Here is an 18,398-nt window from a genome sequence, read left to right on the forward strand (position 1 = left end):
CATTCTAGATGTGTCTGCATGGATAGCCTCTTTTTAGAAAGTTACTGCTAAGGTCCTGAGCGTCCCTAAAATATTCTTCTTTCTGTTTGCAAATTTGATTGATCCTCAGATATTGGCAATATGGGAAATTATCCTTTGAGACATGCGAATAATAACGGCAGCATTGTAAGACTACATTTCCTTCATTAGATGACCGCAATAGGCATACATGAAATCTGCAGAGCAATGTCACTGATGTGTCATCAACAGTATGATTAAAAGTCTGATCTTTATTGCAGTAATTAAGCCATGTCACAGAACAAAAAATGGAATCTTTGAATCCTGTTGAAATCATAAACACATTGTTGATGTACCTTAAGTATTGCCAGGTTTACTGGTGCAATTGCTTAATCATGGAATATATATGTTTTTCAGAAATGTAAGCAAACACATTTGCTAGATTTAGGAGTGCTGAAAGCCCCAAAACAGTGCCTTTAGTGTGCAAATAAAAGTTGTGCAAAAACTAGAAGTAGTTCCTCCTTAAAACCAAATCAGTGAGTTCAGCAATACATGCAGTTGGATTCAATGTGTCATTATGATTACCTTTAATGCTCCATGATGTGGAATATTACCAACAGTTCTGTATTAGGGTGAATTTACAAGTCCAGAAAGTTTGATATATTCCTTGAGCAAGCTTGGGGATCTTACCTAATGAAAAAGTAAATTTATTGATAAAGGTATTCCAGAGAACTTCCTGAGTTCTACAATACTCTGGGGTAATCTAGCCAACTATTCCTTGTCATGCTTGGAAATGTCGCTAGTTAAAAAAGCTGTATTTTGTTACTAAGGTTTACATTAGTATTTTTTAAAATTCCAGAACGTTTCCCCTTTCTGACCTTTTCATACCCTAAAGTCACAGCAGTATAGCTGTTGCCACAATATGTAAGTATGACTATCAGTCATTCTGTTGCTCTGTGTTTTTAGTAATTGATTCTTGTACATTGTTGTACATGTTGTTCAAACTATAAAATCTGTATACAAACTTCCAATATGCAACTAGCACTAGGATAAACTGAACAAAAATAGACTGTGAGAAAATGCTCCTTTCTGCGTGGTCATCCACATTCTTTACGTATTTTATGGCTGTTTTTTAGTCTGTGCACTCTGAGGCACTGCTATTGCATGCCCAGTACATGTGTCCTGGCCTCTAAAACAATCAAAATGGTATTATCCCTATTTTTTAGATCGAACTCGCTTGTAAGGCCATTGCTAATCTATATATATAAAAACGAATATATGTCTGTCTGTCTGTCTGTTTGTCCTTTATGCATTACTACACCATTCATCCGAATGCCATGAAACTTTGGGAAGTTGTTGAGTACATTCCCGCAAAGGTTTCTGGCATAAATTTATTTTAAATATCGGACCCCTAGGACCCTTATAATCTTTCGAATACTGATGTACGCACCAGACGGAAAAACAACAAATCATGTATCCACAAGCACTCAAATAAATAAATAGAATTAAAACACCATTCATCCGATCGCCATGAAACTTTGGGAAGTTGTTGAGTACACTCCCGCGAAGGTTTCTGGCATAACAATTATTTAAATATCGGCCCCCCAGGGCCCTCATAATCTTTCGAATACTGATGTACGCACCAGACGAAAAAACAAAAAACGTGTATCCACAAGCACTCGAATAAATAAATAGAAATAAAACGACACTGTGAAATGTTTTCCATATTAAAATGAATAAGTTTCAATAAAAATGACACAATGTAAATTGAATTTTATCATAACGAGTTTCCTTGAATTTCCTTTCTTCGGAGATCGCAGCAACGCGCGACGGGGTAAGCTAGTAGTGTATAAAGTAAACCTGTGGAATAGTAAGTTAAATGTCACCTGTGGATTGCCGCGCCCTTCAGGGTCAGAAGGCATGTGTCATCTTGGATTTCCTCTAGACTAGTGCATTGCGTTTGGAGCAAGGCAAAAAGGATTTGGTATAAAAGTGGGTAGGGTTGTCCCCGGGAACCTATTCTCCATTAGTTCTGTAATGTACACAAGAAACCCCAGCCTACTGGCTACTGAACTGTACAAAAATGGACTTCATCACTAGCTCCTCAGAACATTCTCTGTACCTGCGGAACAACAGAAGTAGACCTAGTAGGTGGTTGAGGGCCTACATCCTGCAACAGTGGGACATTTGGACCCACTAAGTCCTATTATGATAATTGTCAGTCAGAAAATTGACTTTGTCTATAAAACTTAAAATAAGGCCCTTTGTCTTCAGAAATTAAAAACATGTAAAGATAGATAGTACTTATTATGCATTTCTACATTACTGTGCAGAACATGCAATTCGCTGCCCTGAGCTTCATTGCAAAAAAAAACATTTTACGTGCCATATGTCAAAGCTGTAGAGTCTACTAACACAAACCACATGCTAACTTGGCGACTACCATGTATGAATAATCTAGCCATCATTTAATAAACTGTAGTATTCACCTTTTTATTTTTGAGGAAAGATGACTAACTAAATATAGAAGATTGGAAGTGGTCTTTCGACTAGTTTCTTGGTAAAACTGTTCTCTGCCATTAGCAACATCTTTGGCATAGTCCTGAGATTAGCATGTTGTAAGAGATAACTGGCTTTGACAGTTTTACAAAAGCACCAAAATCCAAATATTTGCAAAGAATTATTTTTGTATTGAATAATAGCATGGGCCCACAAACACACATTGTTTTTTTACTGTCTCGTTTGTATAACCTTTACGAGTTTTATTGCTACAATGAGTGGTTTAAGTTCCCAGATACCTAATAAAAAGTCAACAATGTCTAGATCAAAACCTAGGTCTCACTGGTTCTTTACATCCCAGAAACAGTGTAAGTAATGTAGTCATCTTTTCATTTAGAATCACATCAACAGTTTACTTTGCGATACTTGCAGTATGTGTGGATACTCCAAAGGAACAGAGGGCCTTATTTATGGGGCCTTGCAACACTTTTGTGTTACCGTTGCTCCACTTTTTGCGACGCACCAGTGGCGTGAAAAATGAGCCATGTTGCGCCCTATTTACAAAGTGAAGCATCTAGGCAGATGTGTCACTTTGTGAACCCCTGTGCCACAATATACCTGCCCCAGGTCTAATGTATGCAGGGTGGGCGTTAGCCCGCAAAAAGCCTCGTGGAAGTGGTGCATTAAAATCTATAAGATGCCAATGCGCCACTTCTATTGCATCAATATCTTATGCCTGCCTCACAGCAGGCGTAAGACTGATGCAGTGCTATTTTCATAGCCCTCCCCCTGCATTGCTGGAGCTGCGTCATGCTTCCGTCACAACTCCAACAATTTGTCAGTTTTGCGCTGACAGATATGTTAGTAATACTGTCATTTCTTGAAGCATGATGCGTCAAACAGTAAATATGAGGCATCAATCACGTTGCATGGAGGGCGCAATAAAATCTGTTGCATCGCTGATTTCAAGCAGTGATGCAACAGTTTTCATAAATAATGCCAAGAGGATTTTAGAGCAGGTAATGGTCATATTCCAAATGTATTTTTCTTTCAAACTGCACTAATTTTTGGTTGTGCCATCAATCACTTATTTATGTTTCTGTTTTAAATACTATCAGATATATAATTAATACAAATAATTTGTATTCTTTAGGTAGAATCTTAAATCAGAAAAATACGACATAATGGAAACCACAGTGTTGTAAATAATTGTTTTCCCTTCAAGAATCATAGTTTATCTCGAATAACTAAGTATTATGTTATGCATAATTTCTAACAACAAATTAGAAAAATCCAAAGTTTACAGATCACAAATACACTTAAAAACAGATATACGTATTTATATGCTGTAAAAAAATACTTATAAAATGACCACACATTGCTAATATTCTTCTGGTTTTCTTTGACTCTTTTCATTTCCGGAGGGTCTGAAATAGGAGTCGGAGTACCAATTTCTTTCTTGTATTTAACCTGTGAACACAAAGTAAAATAACGTTGAACATATGTCGAAAATGCTTGGATTAAAGGCAGAGATGTGTTAAGTTTGTCAAATGATCCCTAGCAATGTCTGCCATCATGTGCATAAATAATGTATGTCAAGAAGGTTAGTATATGATAGAAAAGTCTACTTTGCCACATGCCAACAATATACATAATTTCAGTGTTTGTGGCCAAGCATATATTTTACTTTTAGATTACCCCGCCATCTTCTTTTAAAGGTAGGTGTCCAACAAAGCTCCACTTTTCCCTATGCTCAGTCTTAAAATTTCTTGGCATCCTTACTCACAATTCAAATACATTTGAAAATTATTTAGATCTACAAACTTACACTTTTGTTTTTTCTAACACTCGCAATTGAGTATTCAATCTGTTTTAACCTTTAATTCTGATATCTGTCTATATTCATTCCAATTATTTTGAAATATTGCTAGCTCACTAGCCACGATTCCACTGTGAACCAATATATTTGTGGAAATAAACCTTGATGGTATTTATTAGCATAATAATGACATTGTCAAATCCACATATGGGTATGTTCTCATGTCTGAGCTACTCTATTTGTAAGCATCTGTATATAACATGATCATCCGAAAAGGGGTTATACTGCGTAGAACAAACTTCAAGAAAGTTGTCATCCAGGATTACAGAATAACTATCTAATATCTGCTTAAAAAATCCGAGATCAGAGCTTGCAACACTCTTTACAGACATTGGTCACAATGCCTTACCACTAAATGTTTAAGTATGTGAAGTGAGTTCGGTAGTCAGACAAAATATCGAAATTAAAATATCGATATACAATAAAATCGATGTTTTAATATCGATGGTATAGTATATCGATGTGCCATAATATGGACAGACAGAATATCGAGATTAAGGTATGTATGTTAGTAATATCGAAATTTTGTTGTTTAGTGTTAAGTATTTTATTATGTTGTTTATATGTTTGCTAAATATGTTTAGAAATGTATGTTTGAAAATTAGTAATTATGTTACATTTTGCGTTTTAGTATTAGAGCGGGTTGTGGGTTTATAGGGGAATAGGGTGGGAAGTAATTTAATAATAATTAAATAATTAATATATATTTTTTACTATTTTTTAATTAATAATTAATTTGTAATTAATTAAGACTAATTAGTTAATTACATTAATTAGATTTAATGTGGTAATATATTTAATTTAGTGTTATTGTTAATTAATAATTAATTGGTAATTAATTAATATTAATTATTTAATTAAATAATTAGATTTAATGTGCTAAGATATATAATTTAGTGTTATTGTTAATTAATAATTAATTGGTAATTAATTAATATTAATTAGTTAATTAAATAATTAGATTTACTGTGCTAAGATATATAATTTATTGTTATTGTTAATTAATAATTATTTGGTAATTAATTAATGTTAATTAGTTAATTACATTAATTAGATTTATTGTGCTAATATATTTAATTTAGTGTTATTGTTAATTAATAATTAATTTGTAATTAAATAATATTAAGTAGTAAATTGAAATAATTAGAGTTAATGTGTTAATATTTTTAATTTATTAATTTTTGATATTGTTAATTATTAATTAATTGGTAATTAATAATTATTAAGTGATTAAATGATTTCATTTATTTATGTGTAGTGGGTTGTGTGTTTATAGGGGAGTAGGGTGTTATATAATTACATGTAATTAATTAAAGAGATTGTATTTATTTATTGGTATTTATTGTTAATTAATTGGTAATTAATAAGTGTTAAATAGTTCACTTATAATTACATTAATTTAATAATATTTATTGTTATTAATTGATTAATTGAAACTTTTATTAATTGTGTTTTTTTATAATGTGTAGTGCGTTGTGTGTTACAGGGGGAGTAGTGTGGGAAGTAATTTAAACCCTACGCAAGCCAACGCTTTCCCTACTGTTGCACCCTCTGGAGTGGGAATAGTAATTTTTACCCCTACGCTATCCAACGCTTTCCCTACTGTTGCACCCTCTGGAGTGGGAATAGTAATTTTTACCCCTACGCTATCCTACGCTTTCCCTACTGTTGCACCGTCTGAAGTGGGAATAGTAATTTTGACCCCTACGCTATCCAACGCTTTCCCTACTGTTGCACCCTCTGGAGTAGGAATAGTAATTTTTAACCCTACGCTATCCAACGTTTTCCCTACTGTTGCACTCTCTGGAGTGGGAATAGTAATTTAAACCTCTACGCTATCCAACGCTTTCCCTACTGTTGCACCCTCTGGAGTGGGAATAGTAATTGTTACCCCTACGCTATCCAACGTTTTCCCTACTGTTGCACTCTCTGGAGTGGGAATAGTAATTTAAACCCCTACGCTATCCAACGCTTTCCCTACTGTTGCACCCTCTGGAGTGGGAATAGTAATTTTTACCCCTACGCTATCCAACGCTTTCCCTACTGTTGCACTCTCTGGAGTGGGAATAGTAATTTTTACCCCTACGCTATCCAACGCTTTCCCTACTGTTGCACCCTCTGGAGTGGGAATAGTAATTGTTACCCCTACGCTATCCAACACTTTCCCTACTGTTGCACTCTCTGGAGTTGGAATAGTAATTGTTAGCCCTATGCTATCCAACACTTTCCCTACTGTTGCACCCTCTGGAGTGGGAGTAGTAATTTTTACCCCTACGCTATCCAACGCTTTCCCTACTGTGGCACTCTCTGGAGTGGGAATAGTAATTTTTACCCCTACGCTATCCAACGCTTTCCCTACTGTTGCACCCTCTGGAGTGGGAATAGTAATTGTTACCCCTACGCTATCCAACACTTTCCCTACTGTTGCACTCTCTGGAGTTGGAATAGTAATTGTTACCCCTACGCTATCCAACACTTTCCCTACTGTTGCACTCTCTGGAGTGGGAATAGTAATTTTTACTCATACACTATCTAAAATGTATTTAGCTTTTTTATTAGTATTATGTTGTTATGAATTGTTATTTATGTGATTATTTTATGTATATAAATGTATTAGTAATTTATTATATTTTTATTTTTTTATAAGTTATGAAAATAATTAATTCAGAGTTAATATTAATAAAAAAATATATTATGTATTATATATTTATTAATATGAATTTGTATTACATTATGAATACATTTTGAATATTATAGTACATTTTTAAATATGTTTATTACATTTATAAGTATTATTTTGTTAATATTAGATTTTTATTTAATAAAAAAAAACGTTATTTTACAAAAAACGATATTTTTGTCATTCTATATTTTTTTTCCGATATATTTGCACTTACCTTGTTAGGGATAGGATTCCTATATTTTTGATTTCGATAATTTTGTTCCGATATTTTTGTATATCGATATTTGTGATATCGATATTTTGTCAGACATTCGTGAGTTCATCAGACATGCAAGAAAGTGTAATAACTCAAAAATAGTTAGAAAGAGAATGCAGGTGGATACAGACTTTACAATCAGAATGTTAATTTGGATTAAATGACAAAGATTCTTTAAAGTTTTTACAGCTGGGAGTGATATATATTGAGTATGGTAATTAGGTCTATGTATAATTTTATTAAGTAGGATTTATAAGGACAGACGAAGATAAAAAGCATTATTTACACATACGTAACTCTTAACCCGTTAACCGCGGCGGTAATTTTGGTGCGGGGCGTTTCCGTGTGCAGGTGGGGCCGCGTCGGCCATTGGATGTGCGCAGCACGCAACGGGTTAGTTCAGGTTAGGTAGTTTTCACCACTACTAGAATGTTATGCCAAACAAATGGAGCGAATAGCACGGAACCATTTATGCTGCCCACAACAAAATAGCCAGATAAGGAATAGTCTTTACAGGATGTGCACATAATTCTGTGTAGAGGGATGTATGAGACAGAGATTCTAAGACTGCATTTTTTTCTTTTATAGAATTATAATCTACCTGAAGAAGGGGTGTAAACCAATCCAATTCAAAAAGATTTATTCGACTTAGGTCATAAAAGCACAAAACTCACATATCAAACAAATATACATGACTTCTACACGTAATTCATGAAAAATCATTGCAGAATCAATGCACAAGCTCTAGGATGGATTTAGGTGGATATCATAAAAACAGTATGTACAGTTTAAAAATGTTATATCAAATATGTTAGCTAAAAACTTCATATAATTATTTTTTATACAAGCTATCTCATTTAAAAAGCAATTGATTACACAAACATATATTACAGCAAATCATATATATTTAGTGGGCTATTATCTCTTTGAGGGACCGTGCTCTAATTGCCCACACCCACCCCAAGAATTTTGCCATGACTACAACTATCACTTCAGTTGTGTCGCTTCTGAGAATTCTTTCTGTCTCCTGTGCCCTTCTTGTTCCAAAAAGCTTGCATATTGGAGACAGGCACGTACGCCGCAGGTTTCATAACCATTACATTCAAACAGTACATGGGCCAATGATTCGTTACCATTCTGGCACACCAGATACAAGTCATCACAGAATGTAGAACATTTGCTAGTAAAAGCTTTTAAAGGCAGTGTACCAACGCTGAGCTGGAAATATAATTTCCGCTCAAAGGGCTTTGCAATAATGTCCCAATATTGTTCTAACTTGGGTATAGATTTGCAACACAGGAAACGCCCTGTAAGGGAAGATGACTCACAATTCCTCACTAAGGCAGTGTGAGCCATTTCCCAATATTTAACTTTCAGGATCTGTTTTGAATGAAAGATAGAATTTTTGGATCCTCCCACAGCGAGCTCATACCCATATATAATAGGGTGGCTCTAAGCTGTCTTAGCCATCTTATTTTACGTAATGTGTCCGCCCTTATTACATCTAGGAAGCCTGCCGCATAGTCTGCAAGCTCTGGGGTAGACCATAGTCTCTGCCAGTACAACGGAGGGCGCAATTTAGCAGTTTCTGCGATTGGCTTTCTCTCAAGGTCGATCAGTAGTGGGCGTGTCGGAGTACTCTGGGGCAATCAAGCAATATTTCAGAGAATTATTTTCCGAGATGGTCAATTTGGCTAAGTTCTCATCACCCCAGAGTTCTGCGCCATATAAGGAAGAGCAAATTACCTTCATGTTATATATTTCCATGGCGGGGCTGATTATCTTGGTAAAAGAAGTAGTATATTCTTTTTGCAGTACCCCAGCCAATTGTTGGTGTTTTAGTGATGCTAAATCAACTTGGTGTGACCATTTTAGCCCCTACTGAATGTTGACCCCTAGGTGTGTGAACTCCTTAACCTGGTCAAGCATGATGTTATTCAACCTAATGCCCCCCTTAAAAGCCCGGTGTGGGTTAAAGGTGATCAGTTTTGTTTTGGACACATTGATCTCCAGTCCCTGTGGAGGACAAAACTCTTTGAAGATTGAAAGGGCTCTCTGAAGCCCACTTGGTGTTTGAGAAAGGATCAATGTGTCGTCTGCAAACATTAGTATGGGGACTTTTTCACCTGCCAGTGACGTTGCGTCAGTTTTGGGGCCAGGACACATCCCTGGCGTACTCCTTTTTCCACTGGGAAAAATTCTGTTACTTCACCCTGCTTGCCCCAACAGATCCTAGCCTTGTAGTTCTTAGGCATTCTAATGATAAGTGTCAGCAGGTCGAGTGGTAACCTCATGTCTTTTAATGTCTGCCAGAGTTTTCTGTGTGGTACAAGATCAAATGCTGACCTAAGGTCAACAAAAACGGCATATAAACTGCCCTTACCCAGGGTTACTATTTTCTAATATAAAAGAGTAAACCTGAATACTTGATATATACTGCTTGTAAAATCACAGAATCCTGCTTGGAGGGGCGATAAAATACCAAATTCATCGATCCAATCTTGCACTTTATTTAGCAGCAACCTGCCCATTACCTTTTGAAGCGAGTCAATAAGGCTGATGGGCCTGTAATTCCCTGGGCACACTTTGTCTCCTTTTCTGAAAACAGGGATAATCTCTGCGCCTTTCCAGGAATCTGGAATCGGCTAACCCTGGGCAATAGCATTTGATAATAACAGGATATATGAGCTCCATCTTGCTTTATTGGCAAGGAATACATCCCCCAGTATTCCATCCAAACACGGGACTTTTTCTGCTATGAAGGATTTCAAGGCCACCTCAACATCTGTCCTGCTAAATGCTTCCTCATTAAAAACCTGTTTGGCAATACTGCCTTCATTTTCATGCTCACTTGCAGCATATTGCGGTTTGAAGTGGTTTACTCACTCTAATTGTGAGACATGATTATGGGGCTGGGAAGCCTGCCCCCTCTGTTTCATTTATGGACATTCCAAAATTGTTTGGAGTTCCTGTTAACACAGGTCTCCTTCAGATCGTCCCACCTTTTGCTATCCCATTCCTTTTTCGCTTTTAGTATCGACCCCCGATATGTGGCCCTTGCTAATCATACCAATGTGGAATCCCCTTGTTTTATAGTGTCTCCTAACACTACACACGACCTTTTACATTCGTCACTATACCATTCCTGTACTTTGGGTATAGGTAAATTCTTAGGTTTGCTCTTTGTTACAAATTGCATACGCAAATGTCAAAAGAATTCATTGTGAATGCTAATTGGTAGTTTTAGATCGAGCAAATTAGTTACACTAGCCTTTAGATCACTAATGGCCCGGTCCAGCTCATTACCAATACTAGTGAGTACTGACGGTAGTTCTTTTGGTTCGGTCCATTTTAGTCGTCTTAGGTTATTTGAAGGGACTACATCGTTAGACATATAGCTGGCTACTATTTCGTTACGGGTCTTAGAACAAAAAAGGTCCATGTCCACGCAAAAAGGATTATGATCACTTTCCAGTCTATCTTGAATTTTCATATCTTTCACTGTATGCCAGAATGCTAGGCTGACCAGAACATAGTCTAACCTACTAGAACTTTGTGGCCGTAATTGAATGTGACAGCCCCCAATTTGTCAGACTTTGTACGGCCATTAAGTGCCCACAGACCATTTTCCATACATATTGATTTAATGTGAATCACCACATCAGACCATCTTTTTATTGGCTCTAACGCCAGCTTTGGGACACCCCACTTTAGATCTTCCTCATCAAATCAGTTACCCTCCTCATTCAAGAGTGGCTCAAAAGTTGTGTTAAAATCCCCTGCGATCATCAGGGGTAAGCATGACTGATTACTCTCGAGGAGATCATCAAGTGCCGTTAAAACACCCAACTTGTTTCCTCTTGATCCACGCACATACATATTATATATTACTACAATCCCCTTGGAGCCCCTGGACAGTCTAACAGCCTTGATGTGATGATTGTGAGTTGGGATAATTTGGATATTCAACCCCATATCTTGCTTCATCCACATTGTCAGGCCCCCTGATGGTCCCCCTCTTAATCCTTTAACGCCTGGGATATAAAAGTTGAAATACCCACCACAAAACAGGGGGGCCTCTGGCCAAGTCTCTTGGAACAGACAGACATCAAACCTCTCGATAAATGCATGCCTCTCTGGGGATCCCAACTTTGAACCTAATCCTGCAATATTCCATGTCAGCAGTGTGTTCGTTACTAATACCCCATTACCCGCCAGTTTGATGTTTACTGCGGGTAAGCTTGAACTTTGGTTGCTGTCTTGTATTTGGTACTTTTTATTATCTAACAAGGATTCCTCTCTTACACCTTGTTCCAGCTCTAATGGTGGACAATTATACCCAAGAGGACCATCTCTGGGGGCCACCTCTTATGACAATTGGACCTGCTGCCGCTTATCCAGATCACTCTCATGTCAATCTATATTTTCCAGTGTAGATACCCCCCGTAACATGGAAGGATCAGGCCCATGTTGGTGAACATTATCACCTCTCCTAGGTGGGCTTCTAAACTGGACAGCTGGTTGCCCTGGTGCGCTTGTACGGAATTCTAGGGCAAAAAGATTTTCCGCCAAATGTGCCCTGGCCATCATGAGCTCAATGCTGTCCAAGGAATTTGTTGTTGCTACCAATCTATGGGCCCTAACTATGTCTTCCCTAATTACCGACTGGCATCCTCTCACATGCCATATCCAATGGATTGATTTATTTATTAGGGAATTCTCACTCTCTGGTCTATTGTTAGCAGTAAGTGTTGGGACATTCACCATGACAATTTTTAATGAACTTTGTGTTTCCATAGAGCAACAAGCCAAATGCCTATTTTGCTCCTCTGACCTTAGCTGGGTAAGATGTATTGCGCGGTTACCATTCTGATGTACCTGTGCCCCTGCATACTCAGTTGGAAAAGGATTTTCGCTATGGCTATTGATAGCATTTGTCCTAGTAGGATTCGGGATAGGTCGAGACTTTATTAAAGATGTCATTCTAATCTCATCCCTAGGCCTACCCAAGCTAAATGTAGCCCCAGAAGCGTGTGTTTGTTTAGGATGTGGGGTGATCAGCAGTATGGCCCTAGAAGCTGTGTATAAGTGTTCTAGATCTTTACCTTCCCTTGTGGCCCTTGGTTGCAATTGGTCAGATGACAATGTTTTTACCAGCGCTATTAGATCCTCAATCTGGCCTCTCATTATACCCATAACTTGCAGAGATAAGTCTTGATGTTCCTTAGATGAGTTTGGCCTATCCTGGTCAAGAGTGGCCGGGGATAACTGGGGAACTTGTCCCCCCCACCTCTCTTGTTTCATTATTAACAATATCAAGTAATGGGAGAAATCTATTTGTGCACTGCACCATTGTAGCGATTTGATCTATGTTGGCTATATCCTCTTTGAACAATTCTCCCTCCTTTGTACTTTTATCAACTTTTCTTGAACTTGTTTTATGAAACATTGCCGGGATGGTAGTAATGTGCGTTTTATCTGCACGAGTCGGCCTATTTGAAGGTGGGTCACTAGTTACTTGCGTCATTGGCTTTAGCTCTTGGATACCCTCACACTCTTCTATCAGGGTATCTATCCAATCTAGGACAGTTACTACATACATGTGTTTGGAGGTTTCTCGCCCTTTTGCCCCTTCTACTCCAATTTGAACTAGTACCTCCAGCCTCCCCCCCATGCTCGCCCCCACCAAACAGCTTCCTTTTACCCATTGATGGTGATATCTGACTTCAAATATGTATTTGCCAATCAGACAGGGTATAATATTTATCACCTATTCGTAATTTGCTACAATGTATCACTTATTGTTAATGAGTAAACACCTTTCTGACATCATTGTGATAGGGCCATTTTCGTGGTGAAGTTAATCCAAGTCTTTACAGATAAATGCGAGGAATCAGGGTCGCCAGAAAAGCAGTCACATCCAAGATAACCACAACAGTACATGTGGGGGATAACAGTCACAAATGTTTCACAAGTTCCGCGCTCCAACCTGCAAGGCAGACATTAAGGGGGTGGCCCTGCCCGGCCTCCTCCTGCCACTGACGGGCACAGACAGGCCCGCCCGTGGCCCATGCTGCATGGGCCCTTGCCGGCACTCATGCGCCTCCTGGCGCGTGCGGTGACGTTGTTGGCAAGCGCACGGCTCAGCACGCTGGGAACTGTAGTCCTTCCCCAGTTCTTACCCTCGGTATGCTTCACGGGCAGCAGGAGGACTCCATGACTATGGCAGCAACACTACCTCCTGGCTGAGAACTGGAGCTGTTAGAGCAAAGGTGTTTCCAATTCAGGTGGCAGGTAAAAACAAGAAAGAGCTCCCACACTGCATGGGCCCTTGCCGGAAGTTATGCGCCTCCTGGCGCGTGCCGTGACGTTGTTGGCAAGCGCAAGGCTCAGCAAGCTGGGAACTGTAGTCCTTCCCCAGTTCTCGCCCTCGGTATGCTTCACGGGCAGCGGGAGGACTCAGTGACTACGGCAGCAACACTACCTCCTGGCCGGGGACAGGAGCTGTTAGAGAAAAAGCGTTTCCAGTGCAGGTGGCAGGTAAAAATAAGAAGGGGTGTAAGCATCCCCAAATGCATCCAGGATTGATAAAGTAATGAAAGCCATTTCATATTGAGGGACCTTGTGACTATTTTAAAAATTTCATTTCAAGAAAAAATTTCATTTCAAAATACATTAAAACTAGACGTAAATATGTTAGACCTGACATCTTTTGGTATGTTTCCCCAGTCTTTTTGCCATCTGACATCCTGTTTTTGATGGTATTCTGGACTTTATTTTTACTGGTTTAGTGTCTCTACACACTTTCACACTGCTATTCAGTGCTAAACTGCAAGTGCTCCTGCAGTAAATTGAGATATGATTGGTTTCCCATGATTGGCACTTTTGATTTACTAGTAAGTTCCTAGTACAGTGCACTGTGCGTGCCCAAGGCTTGTAAATCAAATGCTACTAGTGGACATGCAGCCTTGGTTGTGCCATCCGCACCAGTATCCTCTCAAATGTGTTTCAGACTTGTCCCTACAGTGACTGCGCACAGTTTTTACTGCCATGTCGACCTGGCAAGTGCACACACTTGCCAGACTCTAATCTTCATTTGTCGGTACATGTGAGTAACCCCTAAGGTAGGCTCAAGGTAGTTCCTTGGGCAGGTTGCAGTGTATGTGAAAGGTAGGACATGACGTAGTCTGTGTTACATGTCCTGATGGTGAAATACTGTGCATTTCATTTTTAGGTCGAGCGTAAGCGTACGACCTCTTGTATAATTTAGTATACATATATCATTGTGGGCCAAATGCCACTCCTTGCTTCTCATTTGTTTCTTCCAAGGTCCTTTAAAGATCCTTGCTTGCTAGTGGCCAGTCCTGCCTCCTTGTCCCTCCTTTTTCCTCCAAGGAGCAGGGACTTAGAACCATATCATTATGCTTTGTTCTTTTGATCTGCTCATGGGGGGACTACTTTATTATGTTTTCAACCTTGTGTTACACTGTGGCTGCTCAGACCTGCAGCTGCTTACATTTTATCAGATACTCTGTCCATCACCACCCCCCCTTTTTTAATCGTTTTAGCCACCACAAGTGTGGAAGGGTATTCTCACAGATACTCTGTCCATCACCACCCCCCCATTTTGAATCGTTTTAGCCACCACAAGTGTGGAAGGGTATGCTCACAGATACTCTGTCCATCACCACCCCCCCTTTTTGAATCGTTTTAGCCACCACAAGTGTGGAAGGGTATGCTCAGATGTGAGTCCCTTGCTCACTGCGCCATCAGGATTCAAGCAAGCCGGGCCGAAGACGGCTGTAATGCCAGAAACCGGTCCCCGGAAGCTTGTTTCCTTTCCAGTAAAGAATTGGCTTGGTAGTTTGGTCTGCCCTGTTCCCATGATGCACTGGGCCAGGGTCAGACTAATTTGCATGTAGCCAGGTTCTGAACTGGGATGGTGCAGTGAGCTAAAAAACGGTGATGGATCAAGCCCTGATCTTTAGACTGGGTAGGAGTGTTCTGCTAAATTCAGATACTCTGTCCATCACCACCCCCCCTTTTTGAATACATTTTATTGCAGCATTAACCTGCCCAGTTTCTTCCATGTAGCTGGCATTCTTTTGTATTCTTCCTGAAGACAGCTCAATGGCTGGCTTGGAATGCATGCAATTAATTATTGTGGTTTTAAGTCTAAGTCTGCCTCCTTTAATTTCCTCCAGAAACAGGCACAAAAACACTACAACAGCATGCTATCTGGTTACTGCAGCTCTAAATCATGTAAAAGAAAAAGTTCAACCACTACTTCAAAACAGCCATTGTTTCAGTTCCATTAAATCAATGCTTCAAATGATACTTTAATATGCATGATGCGTGTGTTCTTTCCTCCCCTCTATGACATGGGCTTGGCTGCTGGCTGAGGGGATGAACATCTCCACAAGGACAGTGCGATAACTGGACACTGACTTTTGCTCTTAAATGCACTCCTTGACAAATTCCTGGCCTCAAGCAATTGCAGACAATAAAAATGTCAAGATACCTTCAGTGATTAATGATCTTGCTGGAAAGATGAAGTTGTCTAGTGGAAGAAGTTTTGACACATTGCAAGGTAGCAGAGGGTCAATCTGTAGACTGCAAGGAAAGTGTAATATGCAGAACACAAAGTGCATAACATGTAAATAGGTCAGTGGGTTTCTGATTTTCTGTTACTTGTAGCTTATGAGTTAAAATCCTAACATAGAAGAGTCAATTTGGAACTGTCATCAAAGAACTGCATGCACTGCAAAGTATAGATTAGAGCAGATACCAATGTTGCAACAAGAGTTAATCTGGGTAGAAATCGATTGTTAAGAGCACTCCTAACTATGGTATTCCATTTTCAATTTTGTGTTTGTCCTTCTGGAGCCCAAGCACTCTTTAGCAATGCTGCCTACCAATATGCATGGCTTGTGACTCCTACACCTGTAGTCCTCTGTCTTATGTAACATTTCCTTTACGCTAATTTATACACATATGATTGTCTGTATGTATGTGTGTGTGTGATGCAAAGTGCTTTGACACTCTACACTGGTATGAGTGGTGCTGTATAACTAAATAAATGGATCTGATTTAGTGGTCAGTCTTACCTTAACATCACCCCAGCACCACCTCAGCATCAGTTCAGCACCAGTGCAGCACCATCTAAGCTTCAGCACAGCACTATCTCAGCATCAGTGCACCTCCACTAATGCAGCTCAACCTCAGGAACATCTCAGCATCACTTCAGTATCAGTGCACCACCACCTTAGCACAACAACAACTCAACATACATCAGCACCACATCAGATCCAGTGCCCACCACCACCTCAGCATCAGCACAGTACCACCTCCTCATCAGTGAGCCACCACCAGAGCAGCACCAAGTCGCAGCAAATCAGCATCAATGCAGCACCACCTCAGCATCAATGCAGCACCATCTTCACATTAGCAATGCACCACCTGAACACCAGCACCTCAGCATCAGCACAGCCCCATTTCAGCCCAGCACTGCCTTCTAATCAGTGCAGCACCACCTCAGCACCAGTGCTGAACCACCTCTGCATCAGCACAGCACAACCTCCTCAGTGCATACCACCACATCAACATCAGCAGAGCATCATGTCAGCATTAGTACAGCACAATCTCCGCATCAGTGCACCACCACCAGTGCGGCTCCACCTCAGCAGCAACTCAGGACCCATGCAGTGTCACTTAAGGATTAGTGCAGCATCACCTCTCTATCAGCACGGCATCACCACAACACAGCACCAACTCAACACCACTCAACATTGCTCAGCACCACCACAATATCATCCAGCACCACTTCAGCATCAACACAGCACCACCTCCTCATCAGTGCACCACCAACTCAGCATTCCACCAGCACCAGCACCACACCACCTTCGCATTAGCACAGTATCATAGCCACATCAGTGAACCACCACCTCAGCACAACACCACATCAGCATCACTTAGCAGCAACTGAGCACTAGCTCAGCACCACCTGAGCACCAGTGCAGCAGTACCACCTCAGCATTACTCAGGTCAACCTCAGCATGACTGAGCACCACCTCGGTACCAGCGTAGCACCATTTCTGCATCAGTGCACCACCACCACCTCACCACCAAAGCAGCCCCACCTCAGAAGAAACTCAGCGCCAATACCAAACCAGTTCAACATCAGTACAGCATCACCTCAGCACAGCACCAACTCAACATCACTCAGCACCACCTGAGCACCAGTGTAGTACCACATCTTAGCATGAACCAGCACTTCAGAATCACTCAACACCACCTCATCATCACCTCAGTATCAACTCCTCATCCGTTCACCACCACCTCAGCATCAATGCATCACAACATAAAAATCAGCACAGGACCATTTCCGCATCAGTGCACCTACAGCATTAGCATAGCATCGCTCAGCACCAGTGCAGCACCATTACCTCTGCATACCTCAGCACCATAACCACAACATCACTCAGCACCACCTCCGCATCACTCAGTATCACCTCCAAGCCAGCGCACACTACCTCAACATCACTCAGCACCACCTGAATATCATTCAGCATCACATCTGCACCAGCATATCACCAGCATCAGCACAGTACTGCCTCCTCATCAGTGCAGCACCACATCAGCCCCAGTGCTAAACCACCTCTCCATCAGCACAGCACTACCTCTTTAGTGCGCAGCACCACAGCAACATCAGCAGAGCATCATGCCAGCATTAGCACAGCACAATCTCCACATCAGTGTACCATCACCAGCGAAGCCCCACCTCAGCAGCATCTCGGGACCCATTCAGCGTCACTTAAGCATTAGCACAGCACCACCTCCGCATCAGCACAGCATCCCCTCAACACAGCATCAACTCAATACAACTCAAAATCACTCAGCACCTCAACAGCATCACTCCGCACCACCTCAGCATCAACACAGCACCACCTCCTCATCAGTGCACCACCAACTCAGCATTTGAACAGCACCAACTAAGCACCAGCCCAACACCACCTCCACATTAGCACAGCACCATAGTCACATCAGTGAACCACCAACACAGCACAACATCACATCAGCATCAC

The 18,398-nt window shown here is 40.3% G+C and overlaps 1 protein-coding gene across 12 annotated transcripts in view; it reads right to left on the bottom strand.

Moving 5' to 3' along the window:
- NEBL (nebulette) overlaps positions 1 to 18,398 on the bottom strand; it is an 874,906-nt gene that overhangs the window by 113,181 nt on the left and 743,327 nt on the right. For 10 of the 12 annotated variants that reach the window (XM_078663756.1, XM_078663754.1, XM_078663752.1 and 7 more), the window contains one exon: positions 3,874 to 3,966. The exons of the other annotated variants lie outside the window; for them this stretch is intronic. In XM_078663756.1, coding sequence (XP_078519882.1) covers positions 3,874 to 3,966 — 93 coding nt within the window. The remainder of the gene's footprint in view (positions 1 to 3,873; positions 3,967 to 18,398) is intronic. 12 annotated transcript variants of the gene reach the window in all.

This window comes from Lissotriton helveticus, chromosome 10, assembly GCF_964261635.1.
Source record: "Lissotriton helveticus chromosome 10, aLisHel1.1, whole genome shotgun sequence".
NCBI lineage: Eukaryota > Metazoa > Chordata > Amphibia > Caudata > Salamandridae > Lissotriton > Lissotriton helveticus.